Source organism: Patagioenas fasciata, chromosome 11, assembly GCF_037038585.1.
Source record: "Patagioenas fasciata isolate bPatFas1 chromosome 11, bPatFas1.hap1, whole genome shotgun sequence".
Taxonomy (NCBI): Eukaryota; Metazoa; Chordata; class Aves; order Columbiformes; family Columbidae; genus Patagioenas; species Patagioenas fasciata.
The window spans coordinates 18682406-18702697 of NC_092530.1; the positions used below are offsets into that span (position 1 = coordinate 18682406).

A 20292-nucleotide genomic window follows, 5' to 3' on the forward strand; every position below is an offset into this window, starting at 1 on the left:
ACCAGCCAGCGCCCCAGAGATCCAGCACCCCAACAGGACAGTGCAGATGCGGCCTCCACAGGAGGAGCAGCGCAGGGCAGGGACCGGCTGGCTCCCAGCAGCCCGGCTGACACGGATCTAACGCAACGCTAAGGTTATTTTTGCTAAAATTTCTGTGAAATCATGTTCCACGAAGCCGCCGCTGCAGCGGCCTGGCCTTGCTGACCCGCTGCCTCCTGGCAGGGGAACGGCGGCCGGCGGCACCCTCCGCGGAGCCGTCCTGGCCCCAGCTGCGCCCTCCGCGGGTCTCCGGGCGGCCATCGCCGGGCCCACACCACCACCTAGTGCCCGAGGCGCGTCAGGAGCCGGCCGGCACCGAACCCCCGCAGGGGGAGGGCGGCAGCGCCCCAGCTTCCTCCCGCCCCCAGCCCCTCCTCTCCTCCGGGCCGGCCGCGTTCCGCCCCCTCCGCGCTCCGAGGGGCCGGCTCCTCCTCCCGCCGCCGCTTCGCGCCTCAGAGCCCGCCGTGCCGGAGCGCAGACGAGCCTGATGGCCCGCGACGAGGCGGTGGCGGCCGGCGAGGAGGCGGCGGCCGAGGGGGGCGGCCTGCTGCTGGAGATCGTGGGGTCCCCGCTCAACCTGAGCCTGCTGGGGCTCTGCCTCTTCCTGCTCTACCAGATCCTGCGGGGCGACCGGCCCGCGGTGCCGGCGGGCGAGGCGGACCCGCCGCCGCTGCCCAAGATGAAGCGCCGCGACTTCACGCTGGCGCAGCTGCGGCCGTACGACGGGGTGAGCGACCCCCGCATCCTCATGGCCATCAACGGCAAAGTCTTCGACGTGACCCGCGGCAGGCAGTTCTACGGGCCCGGTGAGGGCGGCGGGGGCGGGCGGCACGGCAAGCCCGGGGCGGCGGGGTGGGCCCGGCCCGGGAGCTCCCGGCTCTTTGTGCCCGGCGCCGCTGGCTGGAGGGATCCCGGGGCCCTGCGCGGCTCGGCCTGCGCCGCCCAGTGCCGGGAGGGCCAGGGCCGGCTGTGCCGCGGGGCCGGTGCGGAGGGAGCTCGTTCCCTGACCCCGGGGATCGGCGGCTCCGCGTGAGTACCCGACCCGCCCCCTGGCCCGCGGGATGAGCGCTCGGCCGAGCCGGCCCTGCGCTCTCGGCCCTGCTCACGATCCCGAGGTTCAGAAAGGATTCGTTCTGCTGAGCGCTGCGAAGGGCGGTGGTGCAGCTGGCGACGCCGGGACCCGCCTGCCCGGGGAGCCGGGGCACGGGCACTGCCGCTCCCCGCGCTCCGGAGTCGGTGCTGTAAAAACTCCGGCTTTGCCAGCTCATGTTGCTTCATTGTTGTCTTTATTTTCGCAGGGCAGGTTACACACACTGCAAGGGGTTGTGCCTCTGTTGGGCTGGGCGGCTCCATCGGCCTCGGGTGCCTGTGCCCGGTGCCAGGCAGCAGAAGTGTGTTCTCTGTGTTTACATTCCATTCCCAGCTTGCAGTGGACATCGCACAATTGTATATTTATACTAAATACCTAGCAATTTGGGTTAAACCAGCTTCCTATCAGGAGTGTTGGCAGTTAAAATGTGCAAAGATTGTGCCATGTGGAGACTTAACAGAGCAGCTAGTGATGGAAGTGGGTGGGAGTGTGTGCACCCAGGTGTAAGAGTTTAATCACCTCCACTATGGCATATTGTTGTTTGTTTGCTTTTTTCGCTGAGTCTTGCTAATTTGTACCAGTATCTGTCTGGTCCAACCACTCCTGAGCTGTCCAGACAGCTGTGGCTGCAGCAGTGAGCTGCCAGTGCTGCTCGGAGACAAGAACAGTGCAGGTACTACGTATTTGAGAGCATGATGGGATTAGTAATTCTGGTCCAAATATAGGCTGGAGTCTGTCACTGAAGGATGCTGGACTGTAACTTTGCATTCTGCAGCAGTCGAGATGATGTGTATGCTGAGTTAGACGTGCAGTTTTGTCTTTCTGCAAACTGAAAACAACTTAAGGACCATGTTTTGGATGCCACCTTCCTTGACAACAGCAACAGCTGCCCACTCTATCTACTTTGGTCATTGCTGAATGGTTCATCACAGTGTCTGGCTACTTTGGGTTTCATCTTAAAGGAAAAGTAAGATTCTTTTGATGAATTTAGGAAAAGGCGCACTCTGGGACATGTGGAAGATAGCATGTTCTCTACAGTAACCAGAGTCCATATCTAACTTCTTTAAGCTCCCTTAAGAACTTTCAGTGTCTAGTTGCAACACCTGATATCTCAATTTTCGCCTTGTCATGCAAGCAAGTTAATCATTAATGAAATTTAGCAAGAGTCTGCTTTGATAAGATATCTCTGATGTGAGTTGCATGTTCTGATCATTTGAGTTCATCTTGCGTTTTGGAAGTTTTAATAGAAGTTTCTTCCAAGTTGGTAATTTCTAGTATCTCCATAGCATTTGCTGTCAAGTCATCCTTTCAGCTCTTTAAGTCAGAATCATCTCTTAGAAAACTTCCATTTCACCTCAGACTTCAAATCCTTTTTCTGTTCCTCTTTCTGAGCATGTGCTTCCCATTTGTATGCTTGTCCTTACCCTGTGTGTATGTTCCATGCACCGTTGCATGGTTCATTGTCCTGATGTTTCAGCAAACTCAGTATCTCTTCCCATGATTTTGTTTCTTGTCCTCTTCCTCTGTTATCCATTATTACCAAGTAGAATAAAACTTAAAAACATTTCAAAAGTTTGAGGGAGGTCTGACCCACAGGTCAGGGTAGGGACTCATCATCTGTTTCACTTTGGGGATTCTGATCCATGAAAATTGTACTGCATCTGTTACCTCTGTAATAATACTGCTTATGTCTTTATTTTAAAGATGGCCCGTATGGGATTTTTGCTGGAAGAGATGCATCCCGAGGTCTTGCCACTTTCTGCCTGGATAAGGAGGCTTTGAGGGATGACTATGATGACCTCTCTGATCTCGACGCTACACAGCAAGAGACCTTGATGAACTGGGAGTCACAATTCACTTGTAAGCCATTTTAAACCTGTTTACAAAGCAGTAGCTAACTAGTGTGTAGTAAGGGAAGCAATGGTTAAAAGGCTGTTACCAGCTGGAGGCATCGCTCTAGAACCTTACTTTGAGTTAATACCTCAGTTTACTAAGTATTACTAGAACTACTGTCACTCAAAAGAATTAAGAGAAACGTCAGGTTTTCCTTCTGCATCCTCCCTCCCTCTGGTCCTTACAGAACCACAGGAGAGATGCAAGCACCCTGTCATAGATCTATAAGACCACCCAAAGTTGACAGGAATTGGGAATTTTACTCAAAATGGATTATTCTGCATGGCCTTGCTGGTGGCTTTATCAGATTCACGGGCAACTGTATCCAGCAGACTTTCTCCCCCAGAAGGTGATGAGGAATGGGCAGATGCTCAGTCCTTGCAAGCAGCCTGGTCACTGCCATGCCAGTGATGGCCAGAGTGGCAGAGGAAAAAAAGGCAACTTGCACACTTGAGATGTTTGTTCTAACAGTAACAGAAGGAAGTCACTTTCATAGCTGCCTTCTTTTTCTGTGCTTAGTATTACAAGTTTTAAAAAGGCAATTCCAACTGTCTTGTGTTATGTGCCTCAACTTGCCGCTCAAAAAGGAGAAAGTCAAACCACAGTTTAATGGAAATCGGTGTGTCGACCTTGTACCAGGGTATGCCCACTGGTGTGTTTGGGTTTTTGTATCCTATTGTGTATCCTGTTGATGAAAAATAATTCCTCCATATCTCATGATGCCTTTTAGGCAAATGAACACCAAAGGGATTATTTCTAATCAGATAAGACAAAAATAAATATATCAGTTGTTTGTCTTTATGAACTTTTATATATATATATGATGGAAGTTGCATCTACAAAAAGTAGTATAGTGGAAATCAAATGTTTTTTGGTTTTAAATCTAGTGTTCGGTATTAAAGATTTACTATTGCTAGCTAGAATGGAGCTTTCCTCCATATAATGTCGTTAGAATGTCCCAGTCCTGACCTGATGTGCCCCTACTATTTTGGTGCTCTTCTTGTCTTAATTAAGACTGTTAATCATGCCACACTGAATGGCTGTTCTATGATGCTAACAAGTGCGTCACAGAAACCAGAACTGTGCTACCCAATATCTGACCTAAACTAGTGTTTAAATCTACCTTTTCAAGAGTCTGGGCATCAGGGCTGCCAGTGAGATGCACTCTTTTTATTACTATGTTTATAGTAAATCTGGCAGTTAGTTACTTTAAATTTGTATTAATTGTAACAACAGTGCTCGTCTGAAATACCTGTAGTCAGAGGCATCTTTTGCTTTGTTGAAGTTGACAGATGGGCAGCATAGCACAGCTCTCAATTCTTACATGTATATGATCTTGGCATTTTAACATGTTCAGAAAGAGATCTAAAAGAAGGCACAGGCTTAGCTGCATAATCGGATACCAGATCCATCTTTGTCTTTAGGAGAAAGGATCTTTCTTCTGGCTTATTAGAGATTAATATTTTCAACATATATTACAAAAACTAAAAACCCTTGAAAGCTGAGTACGTGTCCGCATGTATGTGTGTGCATGTATAATACATAACGTAAATATTCTAACAATACCATTGGCTAGAAAACTGACTTTGACATTGGCAAGAGAAATAATCTAATCCAGGATTCTGTTTCTTTAGCTGGGTGAATCCCTCGGTTTACATGTGTCTTTACATTCATTCATCTTTTGGCTTAGGCAATAGAAGGAGAACTATGTTTACATTCACTTTGCATGTTTCTTACACTTACTACAACATTAATAGTAGTTCAGATAGTTTATTTTGGCTTTTCTCCTTCCAGTGTTTGGAACAAGTTGCTGGGAGCTATTTTATTATAATACAGGCATGTTGTTAACTCAGGAAACGGACAGAAGAGTTAAAAAGGTACATCTTCAGGGCACAATAATGACTTGGATTATTATTTTCTTTCCTCAGTTAAATACCCCTATGTTGGTAAGCTGCTGAAAGACGGGGAGGAGCCCACTGTGTACTCTGATGAAGAGGAAAAAGATGCCCAGGATGCAAAGAAAGACTAGAGACTACAATGGAGAACAATCTCTCTTTGAATCATCAAGGATCATTTCTAACATTCCACTTCTGTTTTACACGTTGCAATAGCAGCAACTCTTACAACAGGTCCAGAGTTCCAGTAAATTGTTTCTTTTTGAAGGTTTCCTTTCCAAATTCAGTGGTAAACTACTGAAGGTCTAAGTTCTGTTTCTTTAAACCTGCATAATCTGAAGTATGCACGAAAAATGTCTGTGCAAAAGTAAACTGCAATTTTGGCAATAAAGGACCATTACTGCTTTTTTTCTATCACTATTTAGTTCGGAGTAGGTTGAAATCAATTTTATAAATTAACAACCTAGCACTGTGGACACAAGCACAAGAGTAACTTCACATACACAATGCCAAATCCACTAAATCTCATTTTTGTGTTAACTTCTGCAGGATCTGGGCCTTGCGTTCTAATTCCTTTAGAAAAGGGACTGTGTTTTATTTGTCCGTGAAGCATCACACTCATTTGTGGTGCACTGCAATTCAACATTATGTAAGATAATTTGGCTTTTATACATAGTGACTTACAGACTAAACACCAACTACTTTTTAAAAGGTAAGAATTTTTGAGAGGATAAATCACTTGAGATAATAAGAACTGATGAATACTTAATGTATTCAGTCATGCACAATTATGCATGGATTATTATTATTTACTTTTAAAGCACATCTGAAGTGTTGCAAAAAGGCTTAGAGTGTAACTAGGCATCCCTAAAACCAGGTACACCATGAAGTGTGACTTGATTAGACTACTATTGATTCACTTTTCATCTTAGTAAAACTCTTCTGTGAGTTGTAATGAAATTACATTAAGCCGGGAAGATGAGCTGCTATTGTTTCTTAGGCCTAAAAGACTTGCTGGTGTGACACAATTAACAAGTGCTCTTGTACATGCAGCTTTAACTAGCAGAAAAATGTTACTGGTCAATGTAACTTACTCAAGTTTCCTGTACAAAATAAAATAACATGGTGTAAGCCATTTCTGTGTTGAGGCCTTTGTTGCTCTGCAATGTTGCCATTAAAAGAAATGGCACAATCTCACGCATAACCTGCAATGCCGTGCCTGGGGCACCTGACCTTTCAATTGCTTTTTACTTGTTTGCTCTCTCAACTCACATCCATGCTTAAGTACTAAGTTGTTTGCGACTGTAACCTCATCTCCTACCAGCAGGGGCTGGGTAAATGGATTCAACCAAGGCAAAATGTCACAGTGCTCCTTCATCATCCAGAATACTTCTGCAAAACTTTCTCAGAAATTCCAAGGAGGTAACTCATGATTTGCTGATCACTCATAAATGTGTTTCTTGTCCAGGTGATCGTGCTTGGGTGCCCATCTGATCAAGTTCCCTGTATTTCTTTTCACTGCTTTGGCTGTTCAGCCGAGTTGTTACCGAGTCCTGAGCGGGAAGGTGTAAACTAGGCAAGATTGTTTGGAAGTAGAGTGCATCGCACAATACCGACTTTCAAAAACAAGTTGACACAACGTATTAAAGTGCCTGAGACCATCTGTGCTGAGAACAAATTACTTTCCCTCAGTCCTAACGCTGTCATGGCATTTTCTTTTTGTTATACTGGGCCTTTGAATGAAGAGTGTGTTTGGTTGAGCCAGACAGCCCGCGTGAAGTGGTATGGTATGAACTACCTAATGAAGGTATAGAGACAAATGCAAATCTCATCATGACCTTTGTGTTGCTGTTTTACTTTGTAGAGACATTCATAATCTGCAAACCACTACTAATGGTTTACCTCAAATTAGAAATGTGCTTTTTTTATTTGTTTAAGGCAGAAAATAAAATACTCTTGCATAACGGTGGTGGGTTTATTTACTGCAACAACACTTGATACTTAATCCTGCCCCAGTTTTTCAAGTTTTATATTGTCTTTCTCCAATATCTTATCTTATCCAACACACAGCATGTATGTTCTAACTGAATAGCTGTGAATGCAGAATATTAAAATACAGAACGTGGTCATGTTGTATAATGTGCTTAGCTGTTGCAAAAACAGTTAGGCATATAAAGGCCTATGTAATTGTTAACACTGAACAAAAGCTGGAGCTTTGGAAAACATCCATGAAGTAGAAATAGACCGGGCTGGAACCCACCCTCTGGTGGGCCCAACCATCTGACTTTCACATTTGTGCCTCTTGGCAAGGAAGTATCACACCTTGGTAACACCACTAACTTTTTTCAGAGAAAACAAACAGAACTCACTGTGAAAGGGGAAGAAGTGAGTCACAAAAGCAGTGGTTTCATGAAGCAGCAGGCAGGGATTTTATTTTCTTCTAAAGTGCTGGAGAAAATGGATGGGTTTAGCTTATTTTTTTGCTCTCTGTTCACTGCAACTTGATCCCTCCCTCCAACAGCGACTGGCTGCAATGACTAAGCAAGGAGGACTGTGCCGGGAAATGACTGGACTGCACATTAACCAAGTAAGACACGATGGCCAACTAAGAGCAGAGACTACCAGCAACCTCCCTTACCTCAAGCGTCCTGACACCTATTACGTGTCTGTCACAAAGGCACACCTGAGGAGCTCTAGGACAAATCACAACAACTGAGTAGCATCTCATTTACAACCACTTCTGACATACTGTCAACCGCTCTGTAAAATTCAGACGTTCTTTTATCTGGACTCTACTTGCTCGTAATCATCTTTATTAGCTCTTACTTTGTGCTGTTTGAGTTACACAACAACAACAAAAAACAGTAATGAATGCTTATGTCGAGAGTTACGCAAGAGCTTTTACAAAAGGTGAGGCGTTTCCATGCTTCACCTGGCATCTCGGGATTAAGAAGAAAGGGCTTTATATCGTAATTGCTGTATTCTTGTATTCCAAGCAGATGGACTAATGTAATAACGGACATTGTGTGCTTCTGCTTTTAAAAACAGCCTGGAGGATTTTGACTTCAGCATTCAGCATAAGGTAGAGCCAAGAGGCCGCGTGTTTCCGATAGCAAAGCTTAGTGCGACACTCCCTGAGCAGACTTCTGTTCTCACTGGCTCCATTAGGTGACATCTTCAGATTTGCTTGCAAAATCTGCCATCTCAGGGCCCTACTTCAGACATGTCAAACACTGTTTCCACAGAAAAAAAAACAAAAAATGTCTTGAAACAACAACACACACCAGGCTCAAACTGAAAGGTGTGAAATTACACCAGCAGTGTTATACCTTTCCATTGCTGAACTATGTAAATGCTGCTTTTAATGCATCTTTTCAACTATTAAATGTTCTAGTGGTCTAAACACTCTGTAACTTTCATAGTTGAGATGCGACATTTATTCCTACAACTATTGAAATTTAATCTACAAAGCTATGTATTTTAAAAGTTCTAAAGCAAACTGTTAAATGTATCTTTAAATCTTTGCCTTTAGGATAATAAAATTACACTCAACAGTCCAGCATATGAAAGGGTGGGGCTCAAATTCAGTGTGTCGATAGGAAAAGTAAAGAATTAATATTAAAACACCTGAAAAAAGGTTCTGAATAATGCCACATGTAAACGAGTAGGAAACCCAAAAGTTCTGTTTCAGTATGAAGATTACAGTGGTGTCTCACACCTTAAAGACACATTTTATTTCCTAACAATGAGACTTGGAGATGGAGGATTTGCTTTATCAATTTCAGTCGATAAAGGCGAACTCAAGAAGCAACTACAGAACCGGTGTATTTATTTGTTATTGAATATTGTGACATATTGATAAAACACTGGAAACTTACACCAGAGGAAATCTTCCGTTCCTGCTCCCCTAGATTAACAAAAAGAAATGCTCTCTTCACCTGTAATCAGAAGGCCTGTCTCGTGGGAAAGGGGAACTTATACACACAAAACTGACTATAGATTGACAAAGGAGGAAGTTTTGCCACCTTTAATCCACAAATATTGCATAGAGAAAATACACCCTTGGTATGTCATATCGGCACAAAAGAAATATTTCACACGGCCAACAAATACAGTAGTTGATCTTCATTATAACTGTATAAAATACTAAAATGGAGAGTTAAGAGGGGTATAAATGTTCTCCAAAATAGACAGAAAATATTTATGTCTAGAAAATAAGATCTTTTTAGATAAAAGTAACAGGTTAACAGTACTCTGAGTAGCAACCATTTGTCATTCCTGACCCTGACAAGGCACTCAACATCTGAGCGTGTAAACAGAGAAGATGGATAAAAATTGGCTTAGAAGCCTGTAGGAATCATCATTATTGAACACTCGGGGAAAACCATGAACAACTACAATTTTTAATTACTATTTATTAGAGCAGAAGTTATCAACATGGGTAAGATTCTATGTAATGAAGGTAACATCATCACATTAACTTAGTATATTGACACGTAATAAATAAAGCATGTTAAAATGAAAACTGAAATAAACAGTGTATTGAACTTAGAACTGGTTCTCTGTATCTTGCTAACAGACTTTGCCCAAAAGCAATTGTGGCTGTCTTCTGAATAGAGCCAGTTGAACAAATATGGATACAACCCAAGCTCCTAGACTGCGTTTTCACACTTTTACCTAAATGCAGCACAAATCTGACAGCATTTGACAATTCTTCTGGAACTTACTTGTAAGCAAACTCACACTAAATAGCAATCTCATTGCATGTGCCTTCAAAAGGGCACATTTTGAAATCCTGTGAACAAATGTCCAACCTGCATATCTCTGGGGACTGTCATTATGCTGACAAGCATGACCCTTTCACTATCTAACATTCAGAGTTTTGCTTAGACAATCATTCAGATTCCCGGAAGCACAACATCTATGAGTTCAGTGAAATCCGCCCTTCTAAAGACCAGCAAGTTTTCACAAACACCTCTAGAATTGTAAACAGAAAACAAGCATTTTTTTCAGTGTGGGTTTTACAGAGGATGGGAATTATTTTTCGCATTTGGACATCTATTACTTCCTGCAATCGAGTGTAAAAGTCCCCCACACCTTCCAGTCCCATCACTTTAACCACCTGATTGAGGATGCACTTGATATGTTTGCTCTAGGATTTACATAGCTATGTTTGTTTTTCTTGTCCAATGACTTGTTATTACTAAATACCATAACTTGGATATTTACATTATTCCCTACATTTAATCAGAATATAACACTCTGAGATCTCAATCTGTAACCTTTCAAATTCTTAGCAACTGGTCCACACAGGTCTGTCTGGCCCTGGGGAAGTTTTGGTCCTCTGTTATCCAAAAGGCAAACACAGATTCTGGTTTTGTGGCTCACTACATCAGTTTGATAATCTAACCGAAGGAATTAGCTAAGCAAAAAACTCCCTTTAATAGTCAAACGGCTTTCTTCTCCCACTTCTATAGAAAAACTTAAGAGCTATTATACAGCGGCTGTTCAGCATCCTCTTCTGGGCTCTGCTCCACAGAAAGTATCTGAGCAGGGGTTTGTCTGAATTACCTCAAGAGGAAACAGAGGGCATCCTCTGACATCAGCATCCATCTCTCTTCTCAGCATTAACTTCCTCTCATCTCCTGTAGATAAGTACATGAAAAGAGTTACTTGAAGTGAGTTTGCTGGGGTGCAGGGAGGGAAAGGGTATGGGGAGGTAGCTGTAAGGTATCTGTGAACCAACTGAAAACACGGTAAATTGTGAAAGGGCTGTGAGTGACTATAGCCAGAAATGCAGCAATTAACAGACTAACCACATAACTGCTAATGCCCAGATACCTTGCTCTCCGATTAAGCAAACACAACTCTTCAACCGCAGCTGCACACTGTGTGTTTCCAAGCTGAACTGAACAAACTTTGACTGCAGAGAAGTCACACTTTTTTTTTATGCCATGTTTATACTTTTAAAAACTCTTCTTAAAAATGCTTACCACTCATTGTAAGAACTGTGGCAACTAACCTCACCTGCCAGAGACCTTAGTTCTGGTGTCCCTCTTTCTCACCTGTCCTCTGGAGGGTCTCCTGAAGCGGTGAGCCGTCATGAGGGGTAACATCTGGTGCTGCCATGGCGGCGTGAAGTGACTTGAATTTCACTTTGCTGTGGAACATTTTCTTACATTTTCTTTGTATCTTTCTGAGGGACTCCAGCTGCATGCAACTGTCCACCTCTGAAAAGCCACATTCATCAGATGAAAGATCAGAAGAAAGCTTTTTTCGCTTTTTCTTCATTTTGTGAGCATTTTTCTCCTCTTCCCTGGGTTGTGTCTCACTTTTCTGTCCTTCATGCCTTAATTTACTACTAGACCTCTTATGCAACTTTTTAAGCTTATGTTCACATTGCCTTGCCAAGCCCTCATGAACAGAATTAGAACAGAGATTACATTTGCTGCTTTCCTTCTCTTGACCTTCCAGAGTTACATTTTTAAGGTAAACCATTAATTTTCTTTCTCCAGCTCTTGCAGGCAACCAGCCTTTATTACAATTGCTGTAAATTTCTTCACACCTTCTTTCTGTTCTCTTCATTGAGCCTCTATGTGGCTCTCTGAAGTACTCAGAATCACCAATCTCTTCCAACAAACCCTTTAATCTGCAAGCAGGTCTACATGTCTTGTATGGTACAGTGTCCCCATCGATACCATCTTCTTGTTTGAACTCCTTATCACGGGTAACAGCAGTGCAATCCAAAGAATGATTCAGTCCAGTGTGTGGTAAGTTATCAACAGTGAGTGAGTCATTCCTCTGCACTCCAAACACTTTTGCAAACATACCCACGTAGGTCTTGTTTTCTAACACCATGTCTATTGACTCAGGTTCCTCAACAGCGACCAGCTTATCATTATCATTGCTACTACAATTTCTCTTGAGGTTCTGTGCAGGACTCACTTCTCTGAAGTGCTGACCATGTTTGTTACTCAAGCTGATGTCAAAATCGTTATCGCCATCAGACACCACTCTCTTCCACCAGCACTTGTTCACAGTGGTTTTTGGCTCAAAGCAAACACGTGCATAGCGTGGCGTCTGATAGTAGTTTAGTAAATAATGGATGAATTCATCAGTCTCATAAACCTTTTGCTTTTGGCAACTGTCTCCATCGGACACTGCCTGAGTGTAAACTACATTCAACCTTGGGTAGTCCCTTTCCTCACGAGATTCGATGACCCTGCAGTCCTGAGTAACTGTAATGAGTAAAGATCCACAGGAGCCGCAGGCGCCCCTGCCAGGCAGTCTGGCCGCACCTGGGGCTGCAGAGGGGACATTCAAAATCGTCCTGACTATATGACGAGCAGATGCACAGAAGTTACCCACATCTCCTTCCTCACTAAATAAGCTGCTACCTTCTTGGGTTAACAGGCACTTAAGCTCCTCCTTCTGTTGTAACTCTTTGTGTGTATGGTAATGGGAGTTAATTGGTTCCTGATGTATGTCTTTCAAGGCTGCTTCAGAAAAGGAATTGTCCTCCCTTATGCCCAAGGAAAGATCCACTTTTTGACTTGCCAACTGCACAAAATCCTTCAAATAAAAAAAAAAAAAAATCAGAAAATTGATTACGTACATTTATTGAACAGTACATAGTGCTAAACTGCAAACTCATATGCAAGCACTCCTACAGTCAGAAGAACTACAGAGGTGAGGGATAAGTTTGGCTAATGTCACAGTTCAATCGTACAGGCTCACTATTCCAAAGTCAGAACTACAGACCCTTAATCATCGCAGAAAGCTGCATTCTCAATTAGATGAGACAGTGGTCCTTTCAACCAATTCACCTCTCTCACTGCAACTGTGTAAGAAAATATTTATTCTTTCTCTGATCACAACATCACTAGTATTGGATGCGAGTAGAAAATCACAACACTTTTACAGAGCAAATATTTGACTTAGAACAAATTGCTTTGTTATACATTGTTTTAAATGGGCCCAAAGACAACCAGTCTAAAGCTTTCCAAGTGGTGAAGCCAAGAAAACAGAAGCTTATCTAACACATCACCTTCATAACTAAGAAGGTAAATGACAGTTGTTACGGGGCTCTAAAGGTTGGGCAGAACGGCAAGGGCAGCCTCTGACTTCAACTCTTAGTAAATTACAGCCCTTCAGAAATCATTAAACTTAAGGACTGGGGAAAACACACACTTGTTAAAAGCTGCAAGCAGATTTTTCCTTAGCAAATAGTGAAGACAACACCATGTCAGCACCTGAGACATGAAAACCCCCATTTCCATTAAAACACTATTTTTCTGAGCCCAAGGCACTAAAATAAACCTTCAAACATTAATCTGTGTCCAAAAGCCTCCAATTTTATCCTGTGCTGACTTTCCCAAGACATCAGCTGAATCCAACAGAAACACAACTGACAACTTAGTGATGGCCACAAAAAAGACTTTTAGAAATGCAACTGGCATATTCTGTGTCCACTGAATTCTGCCACTTGCCGACCTGAGACCAAAACAAGCAGAGACTGCATCATTTGCGTCCCTGCCCTGGAACTCCTGATTTGCAACACTGGACCAAGTCCAGCCTATTTTAACGCAGTAAGGACAAGGCCTTGAATAAGTACCAAAGGCAAAGTTTCTGGGTGGAAATGTGCTGCCTTTGCTCTCAGGGCAAGGCTGAGAGCAGAGTGTCGCACGACATGGACCTCAGGCCTTCTCAGTGTTTGGTCCGTCCCAAGGCGTTCTTCTGAATAGCATCAAGACATCAAATGTCTAGTGAATTATTCAAGTTGTTAACAAATACCTTTCAAAATTTAAAATATGTTTTAAAATAGTCTTACTTTCACACGGTTTAACAGCACTGTAAGCAGTCTGACAGATTCCACTCTTCTCTGAGCTAGCAGAGATTTCCTTTCTTCCCATTCAGGCATATTCTCTGGCCACTGCTGTTCTTCAGCTGGTACCTTCTGCTGTTTTGGGGGATGTTTCTCATCTCCATCTATCTGCCTCTCTTCTCTCCTCTCGAGTTTAGTTTTCTTTTTTTCTCTCTTGAACTTCTTTGCATCACCACGTCTTTTTCTAGGTAATTATCAATATGGGACAATTTAGATGACATTTGTTTTACATTTTGAGTCCTGGGGAATTGGATGCAAGTCTTTGAGGTGCTAATAAAAAGCAACCAGTTGCCAAGAATCCGCATGTGGCTAACGAGAAATATTTTTTGTTAGAATACATTAAAAAAGCCCCACAGCATATAGATGACATGCATCTAACTGATGCATACGTCTAGAGAGTTTCTTTGTCCCTTCAAATGGTTTGCATTCTAGGATTTTCCTTATAATCACTGCCAAGACAACAGATTCACGTTATCATTTGTTTCCAAGGACACAACTAGAGACTGATCATTTGGATCCAGTTCTTAAGTTAACAAATCTCCCAAGGGTCCCATTTAAGATGTATCACAAAACTACTTCCACTGTTCTCAACCCTAGTTGAAGCTTTGTGCTGGGTTTGGCTGGGATAGAGTTAACTTTTTTCACCATAGCTCATATTAGGCTGTGGTTCACTTTTGTGCTGGAAGCAGTGTTGATAACACAGGGATGTTTTAGTCACTGCTGCGCAGAGCTTGCACAGAGTCATGGGTTTTTCTGCTCCTCACACCCACCAGTGAGTGGGCTGGGGGGCACAAGGGGTTGGGAGGGGCCACAGCCGGGACAGCTGAGCCCAAGTGACCATGTCACTATCACGTGTGATGCAGCCCGGCTGTCCTGGGGCTGGCTGAGCACCCGCCTGCTATGGGAAATGGGGAATGAATCCCTTGTTTTGCCTTGCTTGTGTGTGGAGCTTTTGCTTTACCTGTCTTTATCTCAATCCACAAGTTTTCTCACTTTTACCATCACAACAAAGTGTGTTAGAAATATTTTTAAGAAAGTATTTGAACAATAAGGTATTAACAATGGAAGCATAGCAATGTTTTCAGAGACTTTGAATTAGAGTTGCTATGCTCTGGGTGCAAAGTGTTGGGGTTTTTTAAAACATGTAGGTGTGTAACATGATTAATTACTAGTGACAGTTTAGAATGCTATCCAAACACATTATTTGCAGAATTAAAACTTCAATATACTACTATTAATCATATGTAAAATTTAAGAACACTGCCCTAAATATAACAACAAGGAAAAAATTACACTTAAAAAGAGGGAAAGGCAGAATAGTGTTCATCTCTAGCTTTGGACCTTCCAGTCATCTGGAGGCACCTAGAAATGTACATCACATTAATTTTACTTCAGAGCATCAAGACATTGATTTGTGATGTTGCAGCATAGAGCAATACAAAACAGCCACATGCAGAATCTTAAGCAATCAAGAGCAATTTGAGAGCAACAGCTCTCTGATTTCACTCCAGGCCCACAGAGCCACAGAATAACCCCATCTGAAAGGGACCTCAAGATGTCTCTAGTGCAATGTTTCTCATAACCCAGAGCCCTCCATCTGACACCTTACACACAGAACCATCATGATGCTTTTCTTGTCAACAGTAACATTAATTTAAAACTATATAGCATTGCTTCAAGTTTTTCAACTCCCGTTTCCTCAAAGCTTGGATTTTTACAGTAGCTGTTCTGCCTGCATTTTACTTGCTGTGAGAGAGAGTAATAAATTTCAAGAAAATGGGACATTCTCTAAAAATACACTCTCACCTTTCAACCCCCTCTCTTTTTTTCCCCCTTTTTCAAACGTGTTCCTGTTCTTGAAGCTTTAGTCTTTCCAGGCTTCTCTTTCTTACGGCTCCTTCACTAAAATGTCTGGTTGTACCAAAAGTCACCTGTCACAGAAGAAGCAGAAATCAGACTTATCAGTCCAGTTTGCCATGTATTTACACGAACACAGACAATCTGCTGAGGAACAGAGAGACCCTGGGTGACCACCAAACACTACTGCACTTGTGAGAATGTTTCTGTCTACCCTGGCACACCAAAACATCTGGGGTTCACACTGGGTTGTCAGTCAAGCTTCAACACTTCACTCCAAAACATCTCTTCCTGCTGTGACATCAGGTGCTGACAATCTGACCTCGCACCGTTGGCCAAACCTGCGCCTGGCATGTGCTTCTGGGGACAAAAGGTTCGGTATGCTCAGCAGAGCATTCCTGGCTGCAGGATTCGCGCAGTTCTGCCAAAAACAGAGTTCACTGCATCTCAGAGCAACGTATTTTGGATCAAATCCTTGCTTGCTTAAAAATCGGTTAATTCTGTTGATGTGTGCTGCATTCAATCAGCTTCAAATGCCCAGATGTGAGCACATGAAAACACTCGAGCAAATTGTATCAAGGTCTATCTACACTGAAGAAAAAAGTAATATGAATTGTTATTTCCAGCATAGAGGTAAATTTTAAGGTCAGTTTAGAAATTACTTGCTGGGAAAAAAATACCAATACAGGGTACACACTAATAAATACTGATGAAGGTAAGCTATTACACTGCTGAAATTAAGCTTATAGATTGTAAGTTTTCTTCTATAATGCCAGATTAAGCATAGCATTTAAATTGATTCATCCCTCAGAATACCGAAGCAAAAAGGTACCGAGAACAGAACAGGCACCCTTTACTAGGCAAGAATCACCTGACATAGAGCAGCTGCTGCACCTACTTCATCCTTTACAACAAGAAACCAAGTACCTTTCAAAGAGTCTTGCCAGCTCCTGAGATCATCTCCCAATTTCAGCGCCAACCACGCTGAAGATATTTACGACTTTTACCTCATCCAACAATTTTTCACAAAATCAAAACAGTAAAATTACTTTTTTTTTATTAAAGGACTTAAGTTTGGATACATGAACTTCATATATCACTATCTTTATACCCAAACAGGACAACCAGAAGTTTTTTTTCCCTCACATGCTTAAGTCAAAAGAGTTTATGGAGGGGCTTCCACCAGTTAGCAAGGACTTCTCAGGCCTAATTTCAAGGAAAAAAGAAGTTGGCAAACCATCAACTGTGCCAGTTTCTTCCACAAAATCTCAGCAGCTAGTAACAAGTAAAGGTTAACATATTTTAATTCTGTCCATATGCCTGTGCTAAGTGTATCTGGCTGAAGAACCTCTTCCAGGAAGGCATCTGACTCCTGTTTGAAAACACGACAATATGAAAACCTGCCGCTTCCCACGGGAAGTTTGTTCTGTTCCTTAATCATTCATCATTTGAAATGGAAGCCACTTCCAGATATTGATTCTGCATGCGCCTTCTTCTATTAGATGCAGATCTTTTTACCATCTAGGTGGTTTTGTGGGTTTTTTTGTCTGGTTTTTTTTTTTTTTGGTTCGTTGGTTGTTTTTTTGTTTTGGTTTGGTTGGAGTTTTGTTCAGTTTTGGTTTGGTTTGTTTTTTCCTCTAACAGACTATAACCCAGGTGCCTCTCAGTCATGTTTCTTAGATAAAATACATAGCTTGAGCTCTCCTTGAGAGCTCTCTTCTCTCTCACAGTCTCTCATTGTGAGGCACCTTCTCCAGCCCCTTGAGTCATTTTTGTTGCAAGGTTCTAACACTCTCCAAAGTGAAACATACAAATCCCAAACCTGTACACAGCATTAATTTGGTCAGTGCCATACATAGTGAATTGACTTAAGTCTACTTTCTTTTACCACTTAAAGATATTATTCACAACACTGCAAGGGAAACCCAAGCTGTTGTTAATGTACAATAACCCTTTCAAAGCCTTACAGAAAAGCATGAGAATAAATCAGTAACTCTGAAATTGTTTTCCTGAATATCTGCACGACTCTTTTTACACTGACTACGTTATCTTAGAACACTCTAAAATGTGTCACACAAGTTCATACTTTAAAACAAAATCAGACTTCCGTGAAACATTAACAGCCTGGCAATATCTAACCTGAAACACCCATATAGTCCATATGAGTAAAACACAAGTCATAAGAATAATTTAACTCAGAGGTGCCCCTCACCTTCCCTCACAGTAGAATCATAAAATCACTTCAGTTGGAAAAGACCCTCAGGATCACCAAGCCCAACCATAACCTAACTCTGGCACTAAACCATGTCCCTCATCCAAATTTTTAAACCGCTCCAGGAATGGTGACTCCACCACTGCCCTGGGCAGCCTGTTCCAATGCCTGACAGCCCTTTCTGTGAAGAATTTTTTCCTAATAACCAACCTAAACCTCCCCTGGCACAACTTGAGGCCATTTCTTCTTGTCCTATCTCTTGCTACCTGGGAGAGACCAGCCCCCTCCCTGCTACAACCTCCTGTCAGGCAGTTGTAGACAGTGATAAGGTCTCCCCTCAGCCTCCTGTTCTCCAGGCTGAACAGCCCCAGTTCCCTCAACCACTCCTCATAAGACTCATAAGAGTAGCGCTAGCTCAAACAGCTCTTACCATCCCCAGTTTCCCAGCTGGTCACTCATGTCAGGCCCTGGGCCATCCCAAGTTTCTGAGACCATATTATCAACCAGGGCAGCAAAAAGCTCTAATTTGGAGAGAAGAAAAAAAAAGCCTTTGTGCAGTTCCACCAGCAGAGCCGCAGGAGAGCTGGAAGCAGAGGGGATTGTCAGGACCGCAGGGGTGGGTGTGCAAGAGCAACTACGAGCAAATGGCAACGGGGCAAGAGTTTGTACTGAATCATAGCACGAGAACGTCTGTCACCCAGGGAAAAGCATTTACCAGAAAGAGTCGCTTGGAGAAGTTTAAACAAGAGGTTTAAACAGCTTTTCAACAGACAGGCCTGGTTTACTCAGCTCTGTCTGCGCAAAATTAAGTGAAACGCAGAGACGATCAGAAGTGGTGCTGCTCGCTCAAATACTGCAAACAAAAGGGGCATTTTCAAGCTAACGCCACGCATTGCCACTTCGTGCTGCGTGCTTTGAGCTGGGGATGAAGAAAACCTCAAGCCAACGGCACCTTCATGGATGCAACTGCGGCAAGGCCGCGGTCCCTCTGCTCAGCGGGAAGGTGCCCGAGCCCCGGCGGGATCCGCGGGCACCGCCCGCCACAAGTAGCCCCGGCCAGGGCCCGAGGGGCGGCTTCGGCGGGAAGTGGAGTCCGGAGGCAGCGCCAGGGCCTGACCGGCTCTCCTGCCCCGGCTGCGAGCCCCGGGGACGGAGCGGGGCAGCCGCCCCCTGCCACCCCCAGGCCCTACCCCGGCTGCCGGAACGCCCGTACGGCCCCACGCCAGCAGGGCCAGGAGCGCCCCGAGCCTGGCGACCCGCGGCGCCCTACGCGCGGACCAGGGAAGGGGGCGAGGGGCTGATGCTTCTCCGCCCGAGCCCACGGTCGCCGGCCGAGCCAAGCCCGACATCAGCCTGCACGTCCCGGCAGGGCCGCGGGCTCCGAGCAGCCCCACCGGAGCTGCCGCCAACCGCTCCATCCCCCGGTTCCTCGAGCCAGGCCCGGCCGACATAGAGGGGAGCGGCCACCCACGGGCCGCTCCCCCGCAGCCGCGACCGCTTCCCCTGGGGGAGCGGGGCACCGAGCCCAGCTGCCCGCCCTGGAAGCGCCCTCCGCTGGCAGTTCCCCAGTCCCGCAGGCCGGCTGCCTTACCGCTCCGGCCGCCGCTGCAGCCGCTACTGCCGCCCACGCTTCTGGGCCCCCGTCCCAGGGCCACTCCGGGGCGGAGCGCGGCCACGCCGAGCAGAGGCGGCGGGACCCGCCTCTGGGGCGCGCCCGACCGCCGCACGCTCCTCCCGCCCCCGGCAGCTGGGCTGGCGGCTGCGCCGAGCCCTCGGCCCCAGGGCGGGGGCGCTGCACCCAGCGGGGCCATTTTGTGGCAGGGCAGCCCGGAACTGTGCGGTGTTTGGGGGTTTCACGCGTGTTTTTGAGGAACAATCGGCAAAGCGGGGCAGGGCGGAGCTCCAGGAGATGCCGGTGGCTGGTCACCGTGTGCATGCATTGTCTTAAAAAAACCCCAAGACAAAGAGTTACTTCCTCACCAATTGCCTCTTCTACGTGGTGTAAAGGCTTAAGTTACAGGCGTGTGATGCAATAAAATGTTTTTGGTTTTTTTTGTCCTGTAGCAAAAGTAGCTCATCCAGCACTGCTTCATCTGAGCGATAGATGTGGGAGGATTAATATCAGCTCTTCCCTGTTTTCACACTGGCTTCTGCGTGTTTAACCAACAGAGACGCAGTGCCTGTCTCTCTTAGCACTGTGTGGCAGTCAGCTCCCCGCAGTGCAGAAGCTGCCAAGGGTGTCAGCGCCTCTCCAGCGCACTGTTGAAGGTGCCATCTGCATTGTCCGTGCTTGCTCTCCCTTTAAGGTCGCCAATGGACTTCAATTTAGGGCAGTCATTCACGCAAATACCCCCTCAGTTTTCAGTGGTTTTTTGCTTCCTGCAATCTTCCAAACACAAGTGTAAGACATGTTTTATGTCCT

At 44.7% G+C, this 20292-nt stretch overlaps 2 protein-coding genes across 4 annotated transcripts; one reads left to right on the forward strand and one right to left on the reverse strand.

Annotated features, from left to right (window-relative positions):
• The first annotated feature begins 450 nt into the window (after positions 1 to 450).
• On the forward strand, positions 451 to 6052 carry PGRMC1 (progesterone receptor membrane component 1). The gene is made up of 3 exons (XM_065846835.2): positions 451 to 845; positions 2834 to 2989; positions 4951 to 6052. The coding sequence occupies exons 1-3, from the start codon at positions 527 to 529 to the stop codon at positions 5049 to 5051; spliced, it is 576 nt and encodes a 191-aa protein (XP_065702907.1). The 5' UTR covers positions 451 to 526; the 3' UTR covers positions 5052 to 6052.
• A 762-nt stretch (positions 6053 to 6814) lies between these two features.
• Positions 6815 to 19607, reverse strand: LOC136106251 (A-kinase anchor protein 17B-like). Of its 3 annotated transcripts, XM_065846509.2 has the most exons (6): positions 19462 to 19607; positions 15608 to 15732; positions 13748 to 13985; positions 10983 to 12489; positions 10489 to 10562; positions 6815 to 8150 (listed from the first exon to the last, which is right to left on the reverse strand). In XM_065846509.2, the coding sequence occupies exons 3-6, from the start codon at positions 13835 to 13837 to the stop codon at positions 8130 to 8132; spliced, it is 1692 nt and encodes a 563-aa protein (XP_065702581.1). In that variant the 5' UTR covers positions 13838 to 13985; positions 15608 to 15732; positions 19462 to 19607; the 3' UTR covers positions 6815 to 8129. The 3 variants fall into 3 exon arrangements, with proteins under 3 accessions (XP_065702581.1, XP_065702580.1, XP_071669602.1); XM_065846508.2 differs by lacking the exon at positions 6815 to 8150 and having other exon boundaries at positions 8730 to 10562; XM_071813501.1 differs by lacking the exons at positions 6815 to 8150; positions 19462 to 19607 and adding an exon at positions 18301 to 18390 and having other exon boundaries at positions 8730 to 10562.
• Positions 19608 to 20292: the final 685 nt, after the last annotated feature.